This window comes from Setaria italica, chromosome I (genome assembly GCF_000263155.2).
Source record: "Setaria italica strain Yugu1 chromosome I, Setaria_italica_v2.0, whole genome shotgun sequence".
NCBI classification, from domain to species: Eukaryota; Viridiplantae; Streptophyta; class Magnoliopsida; order Poales; family Poaceae; genus Setaria; species Setaria italica.
Genome location: NC_028450.1, coordinates 2525316 through 2540327, shown reverse-complemented (window position 1 = coordinate 2540327; position 15012 = coordinate 2525316). Strand labels below are relative to the sequence as shown.

Sequence of the window (15012 nt, the reverse complement as noted above, 5' to 3'; positions counted from 1 at the left end):
TCAGCAACGAATTGGCCGAGCCTGCAGCAACGGATCATAGCCTGCTAACTTAGTGGTCAACTCACGAAAATAGAAGCTAAGGAAATGAAAATTCGAAGTAGTGGCACCGAAGGAAATTGAAGAATTTAAATGTCAAAAAAGAAGTGCTATAGATTCCAATGGCATCGAGGAAATTTACTCTATGTTTTATGTCTGCGGTCACGAATTTAGCATGGTTCAATTGTTGCGTTTGGGCCAAATGTTATTGCGTTTGTTGTTACCATGGGTTTGATTTAGGCTTACTTAGTAAGTGAAGCTGTTACTAAATGGTTAGCAGGCTACATTGAACTCGCCGCCTTCGTCATGACCGTAACGGTATATTTCCGTATATATGTGTACTCGATTGATTCCAGTTGAACGTATATTGGGCTGAAAGTCGGCATCCGACCGGCCGAATGTAGCTAAAGGGCCGAAGTGTAAAACAAAGGGCGGCCCAATGTGTAAAACCAACTCAAAATGGAGAGAAAAAGGTTGAATTTGGCCTCCAGTACTAGTCATCTCATGAGCATTTTTTTTTAATTGAGGGGATATACTGTATACAGCTTATTTGAAACGTGGTTGAACTTGTTGACACACTCAAATGATCACTGAACCACCAACCTCACCAATTCGATAACTGGTCCCTATGGTTTTACATGAGAAAAGAGGAGAAATTCCATAACATCTAATCGTTGTATCGACCTAGAGTGCCACAGCTCCGTAATATTCAAACCTCTCTATGCACAGTTCTGAAAATGACCAAACCTCGGCTCCGTTGATTAAGGTTTGGAAAAGCATGATGCGCGGGGCAGGGGGAGCTTGGCTCAAATGAAAGGAACATTTTCATAGCAAACGAATATTCAGTCAGTTCAACACGGCCGCCAAAGAAAAAAATGACCTCTTCCCTCTTCAAACTTTTGCTAAGGGGCGGATGTCAGTCAACACTCAGACTCTAACAGCACAGTCTCGGATAACGCAGCAGAACTACGGTATGGTTTGCAACCATCACTTCGGCAGCTCAGAATCTCCCAGAACTAGCTACAACCACGACAGTTCGCGCATAAACTCATGTAAAATCATAGAGCCCACAAGTCCAAGTCAAATACGAGGGAGAGCCTCAAATCAAATGTAACAAGAGACGATGAAACAGCTCAAAATTCTCTTTCTACTGGTGGATAAAGCATTGCGCAGAGGGGCATCAGCAACAAGATGATGGGTACAAAATTCTGATGGTGAACAGGCGGGCGCTCAAACTGAAGATTGCTAGAGTACAATGAAATCTTGCTTATTTCTTCTTGGCATCCCCAGCCTTCGTCTGCACAACCAATAAAAGAAAGGTTTTAGTCACAACCAACAAAATTCAAGATTAACATATTCTGTTTGCAATGCCAGGGTTTCATAGGAAACAGTTTATAATTCCTGAGAGCTCAAATGCGACCCCCGTAACAGGCACAAATATTAGAGGACAACAGTCTGATGATGAATGCAAATGAACATACCTTCTTCACACCACGGATCTTCTTCGCCCTGTTCTTCCTCTCCTTCATCTGCTTGCGCGACTTCTCCACCTTGGTAGCAAGACCATTCTGCACAAACAGAACAGAACCACATTGTCAAAAACAAGCAAAGCCATAGTTTAAGTTGTTTCAGTCACATTCTGCAGATTACAATGTCAAGGTTTGGTGCTCAGTATATACAATTTATAACGAAAAACTTCAGCAAACATAAATTTGCAGAATCATTTTACTCAAAAACATTACTGCCGTCAGTTGTTCATTCCACGCCAGGTTTCATAAGCACAGTGGTCATAGACAAGTTCACAAAACAGCCTACTAATTACAGTAATAAATTAGGTCTTGCCAAGGGATGGTTATGGTAGTTACAATAGAACCCAGCAACATCATTTGCAGTAAATAGGGTATAAACATGTAATGATAGTTGCCAACCTCAGGGCTTACAAAATGAAAAACACGGAACAAAGTCAACAAACACAATGAGATATATGGTAACTCTACAACATGACACAGGATTTGAACCATGAGGTAGCAATGCAATCATTCTGGAAATTAAATCACATGACAAGGCTCCATTTCTCATCTACACAAACATCTTAATGACCTGACCAACATGTCCCAAGAAATGGGTAAGCATCGACCTGATCTGAATCCTAAAACGTATCAAAATCGTAAGGAACTACAGATAGTAAGAACTCGTACGCAAAATTTGAGCTTTCCGCGGATACAGGCTAGTGTATGAAGTTTTGTGGCTAGTGTATGAAGTATGCAAAACTAAGAATTCAGAGTCGGTCAGTGAGCAAAGGGAGGGTGGGGGAGCACGAGACGCGTACCCTGATGAGCCTGTACTTGGGCTCGAACTTCTTGGCCGCCTCGACGTTGTCGTAGATGAGGCCGAACCCCGTGGACTTGCCGCCTCCGAAGTGGGTGCGGAACTTGAAGACGAAGATGCAGTTGGGGTCCTTGACCTCGTACACCTTGGCCAGCTTGTCCTTGAGGTCCGCCTGCAATGCCAACGGATCGCACGCGTCAGCCTCGCCGAAGCTCCGCCTTGCCCAAACGAGAGACCTCGGAGAGCAAAGGTCCCGGCGAGCGCAGGGCACTGACCTTGGAGACGTTGGCGCGGCCGGGGTGGAGGACCTCGAGCACGAACTGCTTCCGGGAGAGGAGGCGGTTGGTCATGAACTTGCGCGTGCGGAGCGTCACCGCGGGCGCCGCCCTCGTGTCCGCCATGCTTGATGCTGCCTGCCTGCCTGCTTACCTGCGGCGCGCGGGGTCGGCTTCGCCGGAGCTAGCGGGGGGCGCTTGGAGGCGGCGGCGGCGGCGGAGAGGCGGGCAGTGGGGGAAGGGGATTGTATATATACTGGCTGAAACCCTAGGTCATCAGGTCAGTGCGGCTGACAAGTGGGACTGTGGGAGGCGAATGGCGGGTTTTGGTGGGCCGGACTGGATTTAATAGAATGATGGGCTTTAAATCCTAAATGGGCCTATTTCGTTTCAACGCGGCAGTCAGCCACAAGTTATATAATCTCGGACACTAGTTTTCCAAACAGTCCTAAAAAAACTCTAATTTTCCAAAACGGAATTTCTAACTGTCTCGCGGGTGATTATGTGTTGGTTTCTCACCCAGATTTCCATGGCCAGGATCATTGCAAGTTCGTGAGCCTGTTGTGGTTGTCGGACCTTTTTTTTTTGGTTTTCTGTTAGCATTCATTTATCTCTAAATACATTCATTTATCTTTCTCGGATACGTTGTTGCGCTTGCTGCAGCCTGCTGCTTTCTCGGATACGTCGTTGAAGGTAATGATGTTTTCTTGTACGTATTCCTCTCGCTACCTGGAGTAGCTCACGTCTCCTTCGCATTCATTTTCTCCATTTTCGATTATTTTGAGATTTCATGTCACTTTGATTTCTGCAGCACATGGCTTTTGTGGATGCGTGAGGGTAGCAGGTCGGTTACCAAGTTTGGTTAGGGTTAGTTAATTTTTTTTAACATAAATAGCAGGAGCTCTGCCTTTCAAGAACGAAAAGAGAATTTTAAGATACAATGACTCCTAAACCGTGAACCCGCGATGTAGCCAAGGATTAGCTCTGCTACCCGACAGCCTTTACACCATGATTGCAATTACACTACCTTATATGATCACCCGAAAAACCTTTCTATACTTCTCTAGATTTCCTTTAACGCGGGTTGCTACTTGCTGAGCTGTTAAAAATTTTTTACCGCCGATTGCAAATTTTTGTGTGCGGTTTCCGCGGTCGGGGAGCGAACGGAGGATTGGGTTGCAGTTGCCGCATTAGTGGTGTGTTCCATTTTCTTGTGCTATAAATTTATCCGTTGTTTCTCTGGAAAAAAGTAGTGTGTTCGTGGTTTCTCTAGATGGAGTAGTGTGTTCTTCCCGGCACAAACAAAGTCTGTGATTAGTCTGTTGTTATAGCTAGTGTATGAAAACAAAAGAAAAGGCAAGTACATCGGACAACGACGACGCTCCTCCCGGATTCGGCGCCGGTTGTGGTCCAGGCCCTGGTGGTGCTCAACAACAAAGCTTGGATCGTGGTGGCCAAGGTTGTGGCCATGGTGCGCCTCAGGCCCTGGCTATGGAACTTCCATAATGGAAGTCGTCTAGTCTATCATTGATTCTAAAAAATGAATATTCGGTGTTATGTTCTATGTCTTCGTGCAGTAATATCTGGTTCATTTTATCAGGTTTATGATGTTCATTTTTCTCTGAGTTTTCAGTGTCTTAGTGTATTCATTTCATCAGTCTAGGTTCTGAATCTTCATATATCTCTAAATATTCAGTGTATTCAGTTAACATTGTCAATATGCTAAGGTTTCTAAATATTCATTGACCTCTGAATATTTGGTGTTCTGAATGTGTTAATTCATTTTGTCTATTTGTAGTAACCATTCCGATTTGCTCCATTTTTTTCTGCATTCAGTCTCTTCTTAATTAAGTGCAATATGGTTGAGTGCCTTTTCCATTCAGTTCTTGCTCCATTCATTGCTTTTCTCCATTTTTCAGTTTTATGCCGTCTTAAGGTTGTTCCACTTTCTATGTGTCATGTCTTTTTTCTTCTTCTTTTGACCAGCTCTCAATCAGAAACACAGTTGAAGAATTATATAACATTTTCCAGATTTTAATTATATCATCTTTTGATTTTAATTAAAATGCACTGCGCATGTGTGCTGGCAGATGCAGACTCATGTGAGAGGCATGGACATTTTGCTTCCTCTGATGGATCAAGTCCAAGGATATTTGAGGATAAAGATGATTCATTGTTTTATGTTTGAGGGGGAAAAAGAACTTGATAGTGATATATCAATTTCATTCATTTCATCAGTCAGGTTCGAATGTTCATTTTCCTCTGAATATGTACTTTTCAGTGTACTAAGTTAACATTGTCAGCTGAATATTCACTGTAACCACTATATAGTAGCTACTATTGCTGTGTGAAACCACTATACAACAGGTTGAAGATTTCCAACAAACAAGATCAACTGTTCAGAGCCATTCAGTATTAATCAATTTAGAGTCCTATTCAATTCTTTAGTGCAGTCTCAGATTTCATTTTTTTTTTCAGATTTTCTAAATATTCAGTCAATGCTTTAGGCTCGTATGAGTACAGATGCCCATCCTTTTTCTGTCTCCATTTTTTTTCTAAATGTTTCATTATATTTTTTTTTCGATCTGTTGTAGCTGCACTACCATCGTCTTTCAGGTTAAATAATTCAGTGATTCATTATTCAGTTATCTTCCTTTTTTGGATAAAGTCAAGGCTGCAGCTGCAAATGGATCTTGGCTCTAAAGCATTCAAGTCTCAGATTTAGCTGCTGCATGCAGCTCTCGATTTTGTTTTAGTTCTGTTTTTGTTTTAGTGTAGTCTCAGATTTCATTTTTTTTGAGATTTTCTAAATAGTCATTATATGGTCTAGGCTCGGATATGAGTACAGATGCCCATCCTTTTTCCGTCTCCATTTAACACCGACCATGCATGCGATTCTTTTTCTTTTTCAAGATCACTAACAATCTCTACTATGGTTCAGGATGCAGGGCACCTTCATCACCATCATGTTTGATGGCGTCCAAAGTGGCCTGGTGTACATGAATAAATGAATGCTGAAGCAAAATTGTTCTGTACATGAATAAATGAATGCTGAAGCAAAATTATTCTGCGAGTATTATCCACATATAGTTGCATTGTGATGTTATGCATTTCCAGTTTCAGTTTCGTCATCTCCATGTTAAATTTTCTTTCACCGCTTTTATGAACCAAGCAACAATTAATGATAAGTTTTAAATTTAGAAGCAGAGATCAATGGACAGTAAGCGAATACCACCCCCACCATTTTAGTAAGTTCAACAATTAATGGTCAGTGTCAAATTTAGAATCAGAGAACAATGGATAGTAAATGAATACTACCTTCACCATGCAACACGGCAAATGAGTTTCTGAGTAATTTATGGTCTTCTTGTCACTCAGTTTCCCCCCTAGTTATTTCTTTTATTTTCTGGGTGAGAAAAAGTTGCTGTATCACTCAGTTTTCAATTTGCATCTTAGCTGTGACGTGTCATCACCCCATTGGATCAAAATCCGAGTGATACCCAGGTTGAAAATTACCCGGATGACAGGTAGTCATTCCCTTTCCAAAACAAAAAAGTCCCTCGCTCATTTTCTTACTATAAGCGTTTAACCTCCAGTATTATACTACTAGGCCTTTTTTTCCTTTGAATTTATGGCTTCAGTGTTAGCATACTCCTTGAACAGTGATTTCATCCGTGATGACTATAGCTGTTTCTTACAAAGTCATCACGGATGAAATCACCGTACAAGATGAGTATGCTTATAGCTGTTTCTTAGAGGTGCTTATAGCATTTGAAAGGTCATCATCATTGATGACTAATCTTAGTCAAGAAACAACTATTCCATTATTTGGGCTTCTTCCACTCACGACAGCAACTACTCCCTCCATCCTAAATTACTATTCATTTTGGCTTTTCTAAATACATAAACTTTGCTGTGCATCTAGATATATGTTATGTCTAGATACGTAGCAAAAGCTATGTACCTAGAAAAGCCAAAATGAATCCTAATTTAGGACGGAGGGAGTAGTTGGTACTGCTGCTATCTGCTGCGACCACTAGCTTGCAATCAGGCATGCAATGATGCAAGGCCCAATCTAATGCGAACAGATCTATCGGTACTGATTAGACTGTCATTTTAAGCCCGTTATCACGCATTCACGCTGGTCGGCGTCACCGTTGCTTTCTCATAAACTTCTGCGTCGATCGTTGATGAGCTCTAGCTAGCGCACGTACACCTAACGGTCTCGCGCGCGCGCGCGCGCGCACACCTGTCATCCAAGATTCAACCACGAGAACGAAATTCATGACCAAATAACAGCATCGATCTCTCTAGCTACAAATACTTGTTATATATCTCCATTATTAGCCCAGGAGCGAGACGGAGGTATACCCACGGATAGATCGCAGGGGAATACTTGGAGACATTTTACACTAAAATGTGGCCTCCGGCGTGGCTGGTGGCGGTGAGCTTCCTCGTCATCCCCCTCACCGCCCTCACGCCGTCCGGCCGGAACCTCACCGCGCTGCTGCCGGAGCTCTGCGGCATCCTCGCCTCCCTCTACCGCCACTGCCGGCACGAGCTCCTCCTGCTTGCCACGGTCACCGGCCTTCGCCACACGGGATGACGGCGGCGTTCCTAGCAGCAATCGGCGGCGGTTAGGTCGTGAGCATGTTGTATTTCATACATGTGACGTAGTATGCATGTACATCCATTTTATAGCTCTGTTGAGGGATCTTGTTTCATGTGTTTTTCTTGTTGCTGTGTCAGGTTGTAGTTAACTTCTTCTTTGTTTTTGCGATATGGCTATGGTGTAAAAATTATAGGTCGTTTAATTTTTGTCTTAAATCGAATTATTTCTTTTTTTCGGGTAGAATCAAATTATTTCTGTAGGTCTTGTTCATCAGTCTATAGAAAAATGTATATATCTTCTGTAGATGCATAGTCTATATTTATTTGATAATGTAGAAGTTAATATATTGTTCTATTAAGTTGATTAAAATTAGACAAAGCTAAATAAAATGACTTATACTTTGTAACTGAGGTTTGTAATGAGGGAGTATTTTTTAAAGGATATATAAAAAAGACTTCTAGGAGTATTATCCTTACCATTACCACACTATGAAGAATTTATCTACAAAGTTATAAATGGGCTCTCCTGCCCACTACAGGTTCTTGTCTGCCTTTTATTTTTCCGGAAAAACAAGCCTACATTGGCTTTCCTCAGCATCCAGATTCCACTGAAGAATCTGTGCTCGATGCAGGCTATGGTTGTCGGACTCACACCATCATTCAGGTTCTAATCGTCTTCCCTCAACTCTTGCAAAGTTTAGAGTAGTGTTTTTGGGTTCTTGGGGTGAGATTTGTAGAGGAAGGGAAATGGTGGTAGCTGGTAAGGCGATTTGGTGGCGGTGGTGACTGTGGGGGCAAGGTGGCAGGCTGGCTACTGTATGTACTAAGTACGGTCCAGAAGGGATAGAGCTCCATGCAGTGATGCACCAACCACCACACCATGAAAGCTTAAATTGTTTGAGGAAGAAATGGTTGGCAAATACTTCAAACAGCAAGTACTAATCTGAAAGTAGTACTTGTGTTATGGCTTGATTACGGTAAGCCCTTAAGACATATAGTCAAACTGCACTATCCGGAAACTGGAAGAACGTTATCCAAGAGTTTACTTTTACCAGTCTCCCAAATATTACGGCTAGGATCGCTGCATCGCATATCATTTTAACGGCCTCCACCTACCACCTAGGATTAACCAATTAGACTCAATACTAAGGTCATTCTCAATGCAAATTTCATGAGGATTTCAAACTCATTAAATTACATGCCACATAGGTAAAAATGGTGACATATCATAAAACTTATGAAGAGAGAGAGGAGTTGAATTTCATGGGGATGAAATCATGTATACACGGTTACCTAGACTTTGAAACTATGATGAAACCCCCGTTGAGAGCAATTTATTTCATCTCCATAACTTTTGCCAATCCTATGTAACCATGGTTAGTGTGCCACTACTAGGTACAATTTCAAGTGGTTATATATTCATATGGCATGTTTGATATCAACACCATACAACAATTAAATACTATGAGTAGCCTATGAAATTATGACATGAAATTGTGCATTGTGAGGGGTTGTTTTATTCATCAACTTAAATCTTTGAAGATGATGTGGCACTCTTAGAAACGGTGTAATGAAACTCTCCATTGAGAATGGCTTAAGGCTAGTCTCAGTGAAGGGTTTCATAAGATTTTCATGAGCATTAAATTGTATGCCACATCAGCAGCTTTGCTGATTTGGCAAGGTCGTTACGAAGAGAGAGAAGTAGGAGTTTCATGAGATGTGAGAGGAGTTTCATCCCCATAACATCTAGCAGGTATGGTTATCAAGTTTTCAATCTCAGTGAGACTGGTTGTATAGCGTGAAATTGGGGTTCCCCAAACCCCATGAATTATCTACTATTATAAATTAGTGGAACCTTGTTATTGTGAATTCCTATATATATTGCAGAACTCTAACTACTATTTCTAGCAAACATGTTAACCAAACAATTCCGGAAGAAAATTAGCTAAAAACCTTCATGGATATTCGGATAACCTCACAACAAAATGGACGCTCAACGAAACAAAACAAAACAAAAGGAGGAAAGAAAAATGAAGCTCTCCAGCACAACCACTGGTCTCCGCTGTTCAAGCACGCACGTGGTGGAGAGAACAACTTCTTCCTCTCCGGCTACAAATACTCTCCACGGGCAAGCTAACACACACGCACGCACCCGCACACTTAGTTAGCTACAATCGCGCGGCCGCGCGCGCACGCCGGCCGATCGATCGACGGTGAGGCCGGAGATATCGCCATGTTGCCGGTGGCGTCGATGTTCGCGGTGGGCTTCGTGCTCTGGCCCCTCACCGTCCTGGCGCCGTCCGGCCGGAACCTCACCGCGCTGCTGCCGGAGCTCCGCAACCTCCTCGGCTCCCTCTACCTCCACTGCCGCCACGAGTTCTTCCAGCTGGTCGGCTCTCGCCGCCGCCGGCGGCGGCCGCGGTCTTCGTCGTAGATGGCGGCCCGGCCCGAGCCCCAGACAAAGCCATTTCATTCGGCCAGTGGACCAGAGCTCACTCTACGGTGGGATTATTTGCTCTCCCGCATGTGCTTTGACTGCTTTCTATTAAGCTCTCTCTCTCTGACTGTATGAACATTCATTGACAAGTTCATCATTGTACTCGTGTGTGTTCATATAATTTCCGAGGAATAGTGCAAATATCTGGTTGTTTGACCTTGAGAGTTTCTTTGATTGGAATAACAATTGTGATAAGGTCAAAATTAAAGTCCAATCGCAAGAAAAAGAAGTGGCTGCTTACTTTTCGCTTTGTTAAAGTTATTAATCCACTGTGCTCATTTTCGATATAGGGTGAATTTTTCAACACCCGCGTTCATCCGTTAACACTTGCCTTTCTTTATGCCTAAACACAGAAACTTATGGTTCTCAACACCACAGCTGAAGCTAGCACCCAAAACACACTTGCACTCCAACTCCTTGGACAACAACGATGAGTGTGGATGCGTGTATATGAGTATCTCACGGATCAAGATCTACGGAGTCTCTGAGATGGTATGGACTACTTCGAAAGAAGAGAGACTACCCCAAGTACTTAGGATGAAGTTACGGTATGGAACGACGTAGTTGACCAATCTAAAATAAAGAATTAGTCGGAAATTATGACAATACTCATGTATAATTAGGATAGGACTCTTTCTGTCTTGACCGACCAAGATTAATAGATTAATGTAAATTGATATGTAGCCCTCTACCTCCGAATATATAAGATGAGGTAGGGATCCATCGAAAAAAGACATCCATCATCGATGCAAAAGTAATATTCTACACAAGACATAGGGTATTACACTATGTAACGGTTCGAATTTATCTAAATCGTGCCTCGCGTTTACCTTCGAGTTTCTTATCTCAATGAAGCCCTAGCGATCAATCTACTCACTTAGGGTATCTTACGTAGGTTGCTAGTCTAAACACCGACAACTGCCGTGGGTTCCATCACAATGGAAAGTAGATTACTTTCGTATCGTTGAATCCTCCCGCCACTTCTACATCTGAACTGTCACTACGCCAGAAACGATTTGTGCTGACACGTCGAAATTAACGTGCTAGCGGGTGGAATTGGCACCCGCCAGCACAAAGGTGACCGAGATTAGTGCCCGCCAGCACAAATGCCCCGTACATCTCCCTCATCTCCTCTTATCTCTCCAGGAGCAGGCGAGACGGGCATCAGCCCCGTACCTCTCCCTTATCTCCTCTTATCTCCAGGAGCAAGCACTAGCGTGGGCGGGCGGCGGGCGGGCGGTGGGCGCGGGCGCCGGCGGGAGCGATGGCCGGTGGGGCAGGCCCACGAGCGTGGGGACCGGCGTGCCCGGTTGGATGCAGCAGCGGCCGACCGGGCGCGGGAGTAGCATCATGTGCTCTCTCTCTCCCTTATTTGTTCCTTTCTCTCATCCTCTCCCTCTCTCTACCTTATTTGTTTCTTTCCTCTCCGATGGGAGGGTGAGCTCCAGCGGCGCCCAAGGGCGGGTGTCGAGGGTGAGCTCCGACGGCGCGCCTAAGGCCAGGCGTCGAGGGCGAGCTCCGGCGCGCGCCCAAGGGCGGGCGTCGTCGAGGGCGAGCTCCGGCGGCGCCCAAGGGTGGGCATCAAGGGCGAGCTCCGGCGGCGGGCGCCAAGGCTGAGCTCCGACGGCACGCCTAAGGGCAAGTGTCGAGGGCGAGCTCCGGCGGGTGAGTGCCTAGGGCATGCTCCAACGGAGACAACGGAGAAGCAGTGCGGGATCGCGGGACGGCGGCGCGAGGCAAAACGAGCGACGGTGCGGCTGTGGTTGCAGCAGCAGGAGCGGATACGGCCAGGTTTTTTTATTATCCTAAAAATATCTTTGCTGGCGAGCTATCTAAGCACCCGCCAGCGCAAATTGGAACTGTACTGGCGGTGGACACCTGCCAACACAAAGATCATTTGTGCTGGTTGACAATGAGTTGCTAGAAAAACCGGTTTTAACTACCAGCAAAAAATATTTTCTGACGCAGTGTGTGTTTCATAAAAAAATTAACGATACGAGATGAGATACGAGATGAGTTGTTTAGGGAAGCTAAGATGATATCCCTTTCTCCAACGCTTCCAGAAATGCAGTGCCAGGCAGCTTTATAGCCCCACAGGCGACAGGTATTAACTTCACAGCCCTACAACCACGTTTTCCACGAGGAGCGCGTGGCGGCGCATGCACGCGGCAGAGGGCCAGTCGGCAAGGACAGAAAGCCCACTCGTATGGGCCCCTTCCGATCGGGGTTTGGCATACTCAACACGCTTGGGCTTCCGGCCCTTTGGGCCTTTCTTGTCTAGTTTGGCCTTCCACACGAATACCCACCAGGAGGATGGAATGATTTTTTTTCCTCAAACGAATATTCTTTTAAAAAATGCAGTATAACCCACCCGGACCTTTGGGCCTCTGCACGGGCTGCTTGTCCAGTTGGGCCTTCCACACGAATACCCACCAGGCAGGGATGGGATTGTTTCTTTTCCTCAAAAGAACGAATACCTTTTTACATCCATATTCCTTTCCAAAAAAACGCATAAATATTCTTTTTTGCATGAACATAAATACTTGTACTTTTATTTTCTCAGAGTGTCAACCTGTGAAGATGGTCACAACACCAAACTCAGGCACGCACGAAAGACTGTGTGCGTGTGTAGTCCTTTGCCGCAGTGCAGAAATTGAGCATATTCGTGTGCATTCCCGTGTTGCAGGCGCACTTGCGAATCTATATCACGAGCTTGTTTATGCACCACCACGCGCTCATTATGAAGTAGCATGCGCTGGTCTGATACGAATTTCGATCGCAAGAAAAGAAACAGAGCAGCGGCTTGGCCATGTTCTGGAAAAGGTTCCTCTGTCTGTTGCTTCCATGCATCGCCGACACTCGAGCACGAGCTCTACTGCATCTGCATACGCATGTTGTGTGCAGCCATGTAGATCCCGATGAACCTTCTCTGTGCCATGGTAGCCGGCTAAGCCATGTGCAGTTCATCGCTGTTCAAGTATAAGAAAGAACTGCAACAGCAACATCTGTAAGCACGTGAATCGGGAGATGTGGTTCGAATATACTCCCATGTTGCCATAAAGCAACAATGGTTTCGATCTGGATGGTTTCCAATTTTTCGAGTGCCTGCGTGTGATAGATGCACTATGTTTTATTTGTCAGCCCCCTCCCAATCCACCGAGAACATGCTTTGAATTATTCCTCAAAAAATCGCATGACATTTGAATTTACTCATAACCTAAAAAAAAGACATTTGAATTTACTCCACCTTTTTCTACTTCAAACAAATTTAAAGTCAATATATATAGACGCACAAAAAATATGTTTACCTTTATCACATGTCGTTTGAAGAAAAAATTTGTAAAGACACTTTGTTGTTCAAGTTTTTTTCTTTGATGTGGACATTTTGAATTATTTTTCAATTTGAGGGCTTGACAACATAACACAGTGTATACCGCTACACACTACATCATGCGATATGAGTTTCATAGTTGCATCTACTTTTCCTTCGGCTGCAAAGCATATAGGAAAAACTTATGGTTTTTTGTGAACTTGCCCCTACTTTGAAGTGCAATTGTATTTTTACTCCTGTTTTTTGAACTTCATGATTTTGCTATTGGTCTTTGCGTATTTGCCCCTGTTTTGGCCATTGACTAGGGGCAAAATCACATTGACTTGTGAATAGTTAAAGGCAAAATCACAAAGTTAAGAAAATAAGGGTAAAATTACATAATTACACTTCAAAACAGGGGTATCAACACAAATGCCTCAAAACTTATTTATATCCACTAAAAAGTCGCCACAAATGCACACTACCGCTTGGATATTCTATGCAATTGTCCTTTCTCTTGTAAACTCCCAATAAATCAAAAGTATGAATGATGAAAAAGAAAAGTGTACCCAATTGGCAGCTAATTAATTATTAAGGATCCCCCATTTGCCTCTGCTTAGTCAGGGGGAGCTACAAGAATATACATACCATGCCTGCGAAATGAATGGTGTGTTCTAGTCTTCTAGCGTAGATCATTTATTACTACATATGAAGTTTTTTCCCTATTTTTTTTCAAGAAATTTGAATGGGTCCTGGAATGCTAGTCATCGGTAAATGATCTTTGTTTACTACAGGAAAAATTTAAGCAACGTTTGTAAAGATCTGGATTATTGGAGCCGGCATTATTATGTATATTGCGACAAATTACCTAAGTAATCATGTACTGATGGAGCATGATTCACATTGAATTATTGCTTTCTAAAAAAATCAGTCCATACATCCATGCGGTTTCGCTTTATTTTCCTTTTTTTAAGAAAAATATGGCTAAGATCCAAGCTTTCTTACTCGCTAAGCTACCGAGCGCACATATTTATTTTTTTATTAGCTTGAGGGCTTGAAAAAGCATTAAACAACCTAATTTTCGTTGTATGTTTGCAACGAGTAGACTTTCCTGGACTATATATGCAGTTTTTCTATGTCATGAGTTGTTCTCAACACATGATACGTACTTTTTTTTTTGTGAAACAACACATGATACATACTAAGCACAAAATCAGTAACCACACATGGCCAAAGTTCATAAACTAGGGGACGTTTAGTTTCTAGTGCTATCCTAACTTCTTCCATGAAAAAGATAATGAAGGAGGAATTGAAAAGGAAAAGGGAGGAATTGCGTTGCTGTCTTAGAAGCTGATGAAGCTCCATCAGCAGCTATGCATCAAGGCCTTGAGCCGGATTCTAGTTTTAAGCCATGGCAGAGCCCACAGATATGCATGGCTCGTGGAACTAGTCCAGAGGCAGGCAGCGCTGTCGAGTTGTTCCTAGCCCTTGATCTGCCATTGCTTGCCGTTGCAAGTTTGCAACGGTGACCAGGGGGAGATTCGGTGGTGCAATCATATTATTATTGATGGGAAATTCAGAATAAACCAGAAATACCAAAAATCCACCATCCTTTTCTTTCCCATCTGTTTCGTTCATTTTAACTCGGGTCACATTCGTTTTGCTTTCAAGGCCATTGCTACTGGTCTCCCCATAATTTGCCAGGGCGAGACAACGACCTCCTCCGATCCCTTTTTTCAAACACAAATAACAGAATAAAAGCTAGCACTCTTAATGCAGCGCCGAAATTTGGCAGCATACCATCATGTTGTCTGGAGACCATTGCTTGGTCATTGGATGCTAGCTTGGCTTGGCTTAGCTTACATTACATGGGGTCGACAGGCAGGCCATTGTCAGGAGCAGAGCTCTCGCAAGAGTCCAAGGAGAGGATCTCGTGGGCATGCCGATGGCGAATC

At 43.6% G+C, this 15012-nt stretch overlaps 1 protein-coding gene across 1 annotated transcript; it reads right to left on the bottom strand.

Moving 5' to 3' along the window:
- Window positions 1-1053: 1053 nt before the first annotated feature.
- Window positions 1054-2873, bottom strand: LOC101777605 (40S ribosomal protein S24-1). Its single transcript, XM_004951339.3, has 4 exons — window positions 2640-2873; window positions 2366-2536; window positions 1518-1604; window positions 1054-1333 (listed from the first exon to the last, which is right to left on the bottom strand). Exons 1-4 carry the CDS (start codon window positions 2763-2765, stop codon window positions 1304-1306), a joined length of 414 nt encoding a protein of 137 aa, XP_004951396.1. The 5' UTR covers window positions 2766-2873; the 3' UTR covers window positions 1054-1303.
- Window positions 2874-15012: the final 12139 nt, after the last annotated feature.

Excerpts from the sequence above, each read along its gene's own strand:
- LOC101777605 (XM_004951339.3), bottom strand. The coding sequence starts at position 2,765 with ATGGCGGACACGAGGGCGGCGCCCGCGGTGACGCTCCGCACGCGCAAG. Across the intron at positions 2,537-2,639 it reads GCCGCGCCAACGTCTCCAAG|GCGGACCTCAAGGACAAGCT; the intron begins GTCAGTGCCCTG and ends TTGGCATTGCAG. Across the intron at positions 1,334-1,517 it reads AGATCCGTGGTGTGAAGAAG|ACGAAGGCTGGGGATGCCAA; the intron begins GTATGTTCATTT and ends TTGGTTGTGCAG.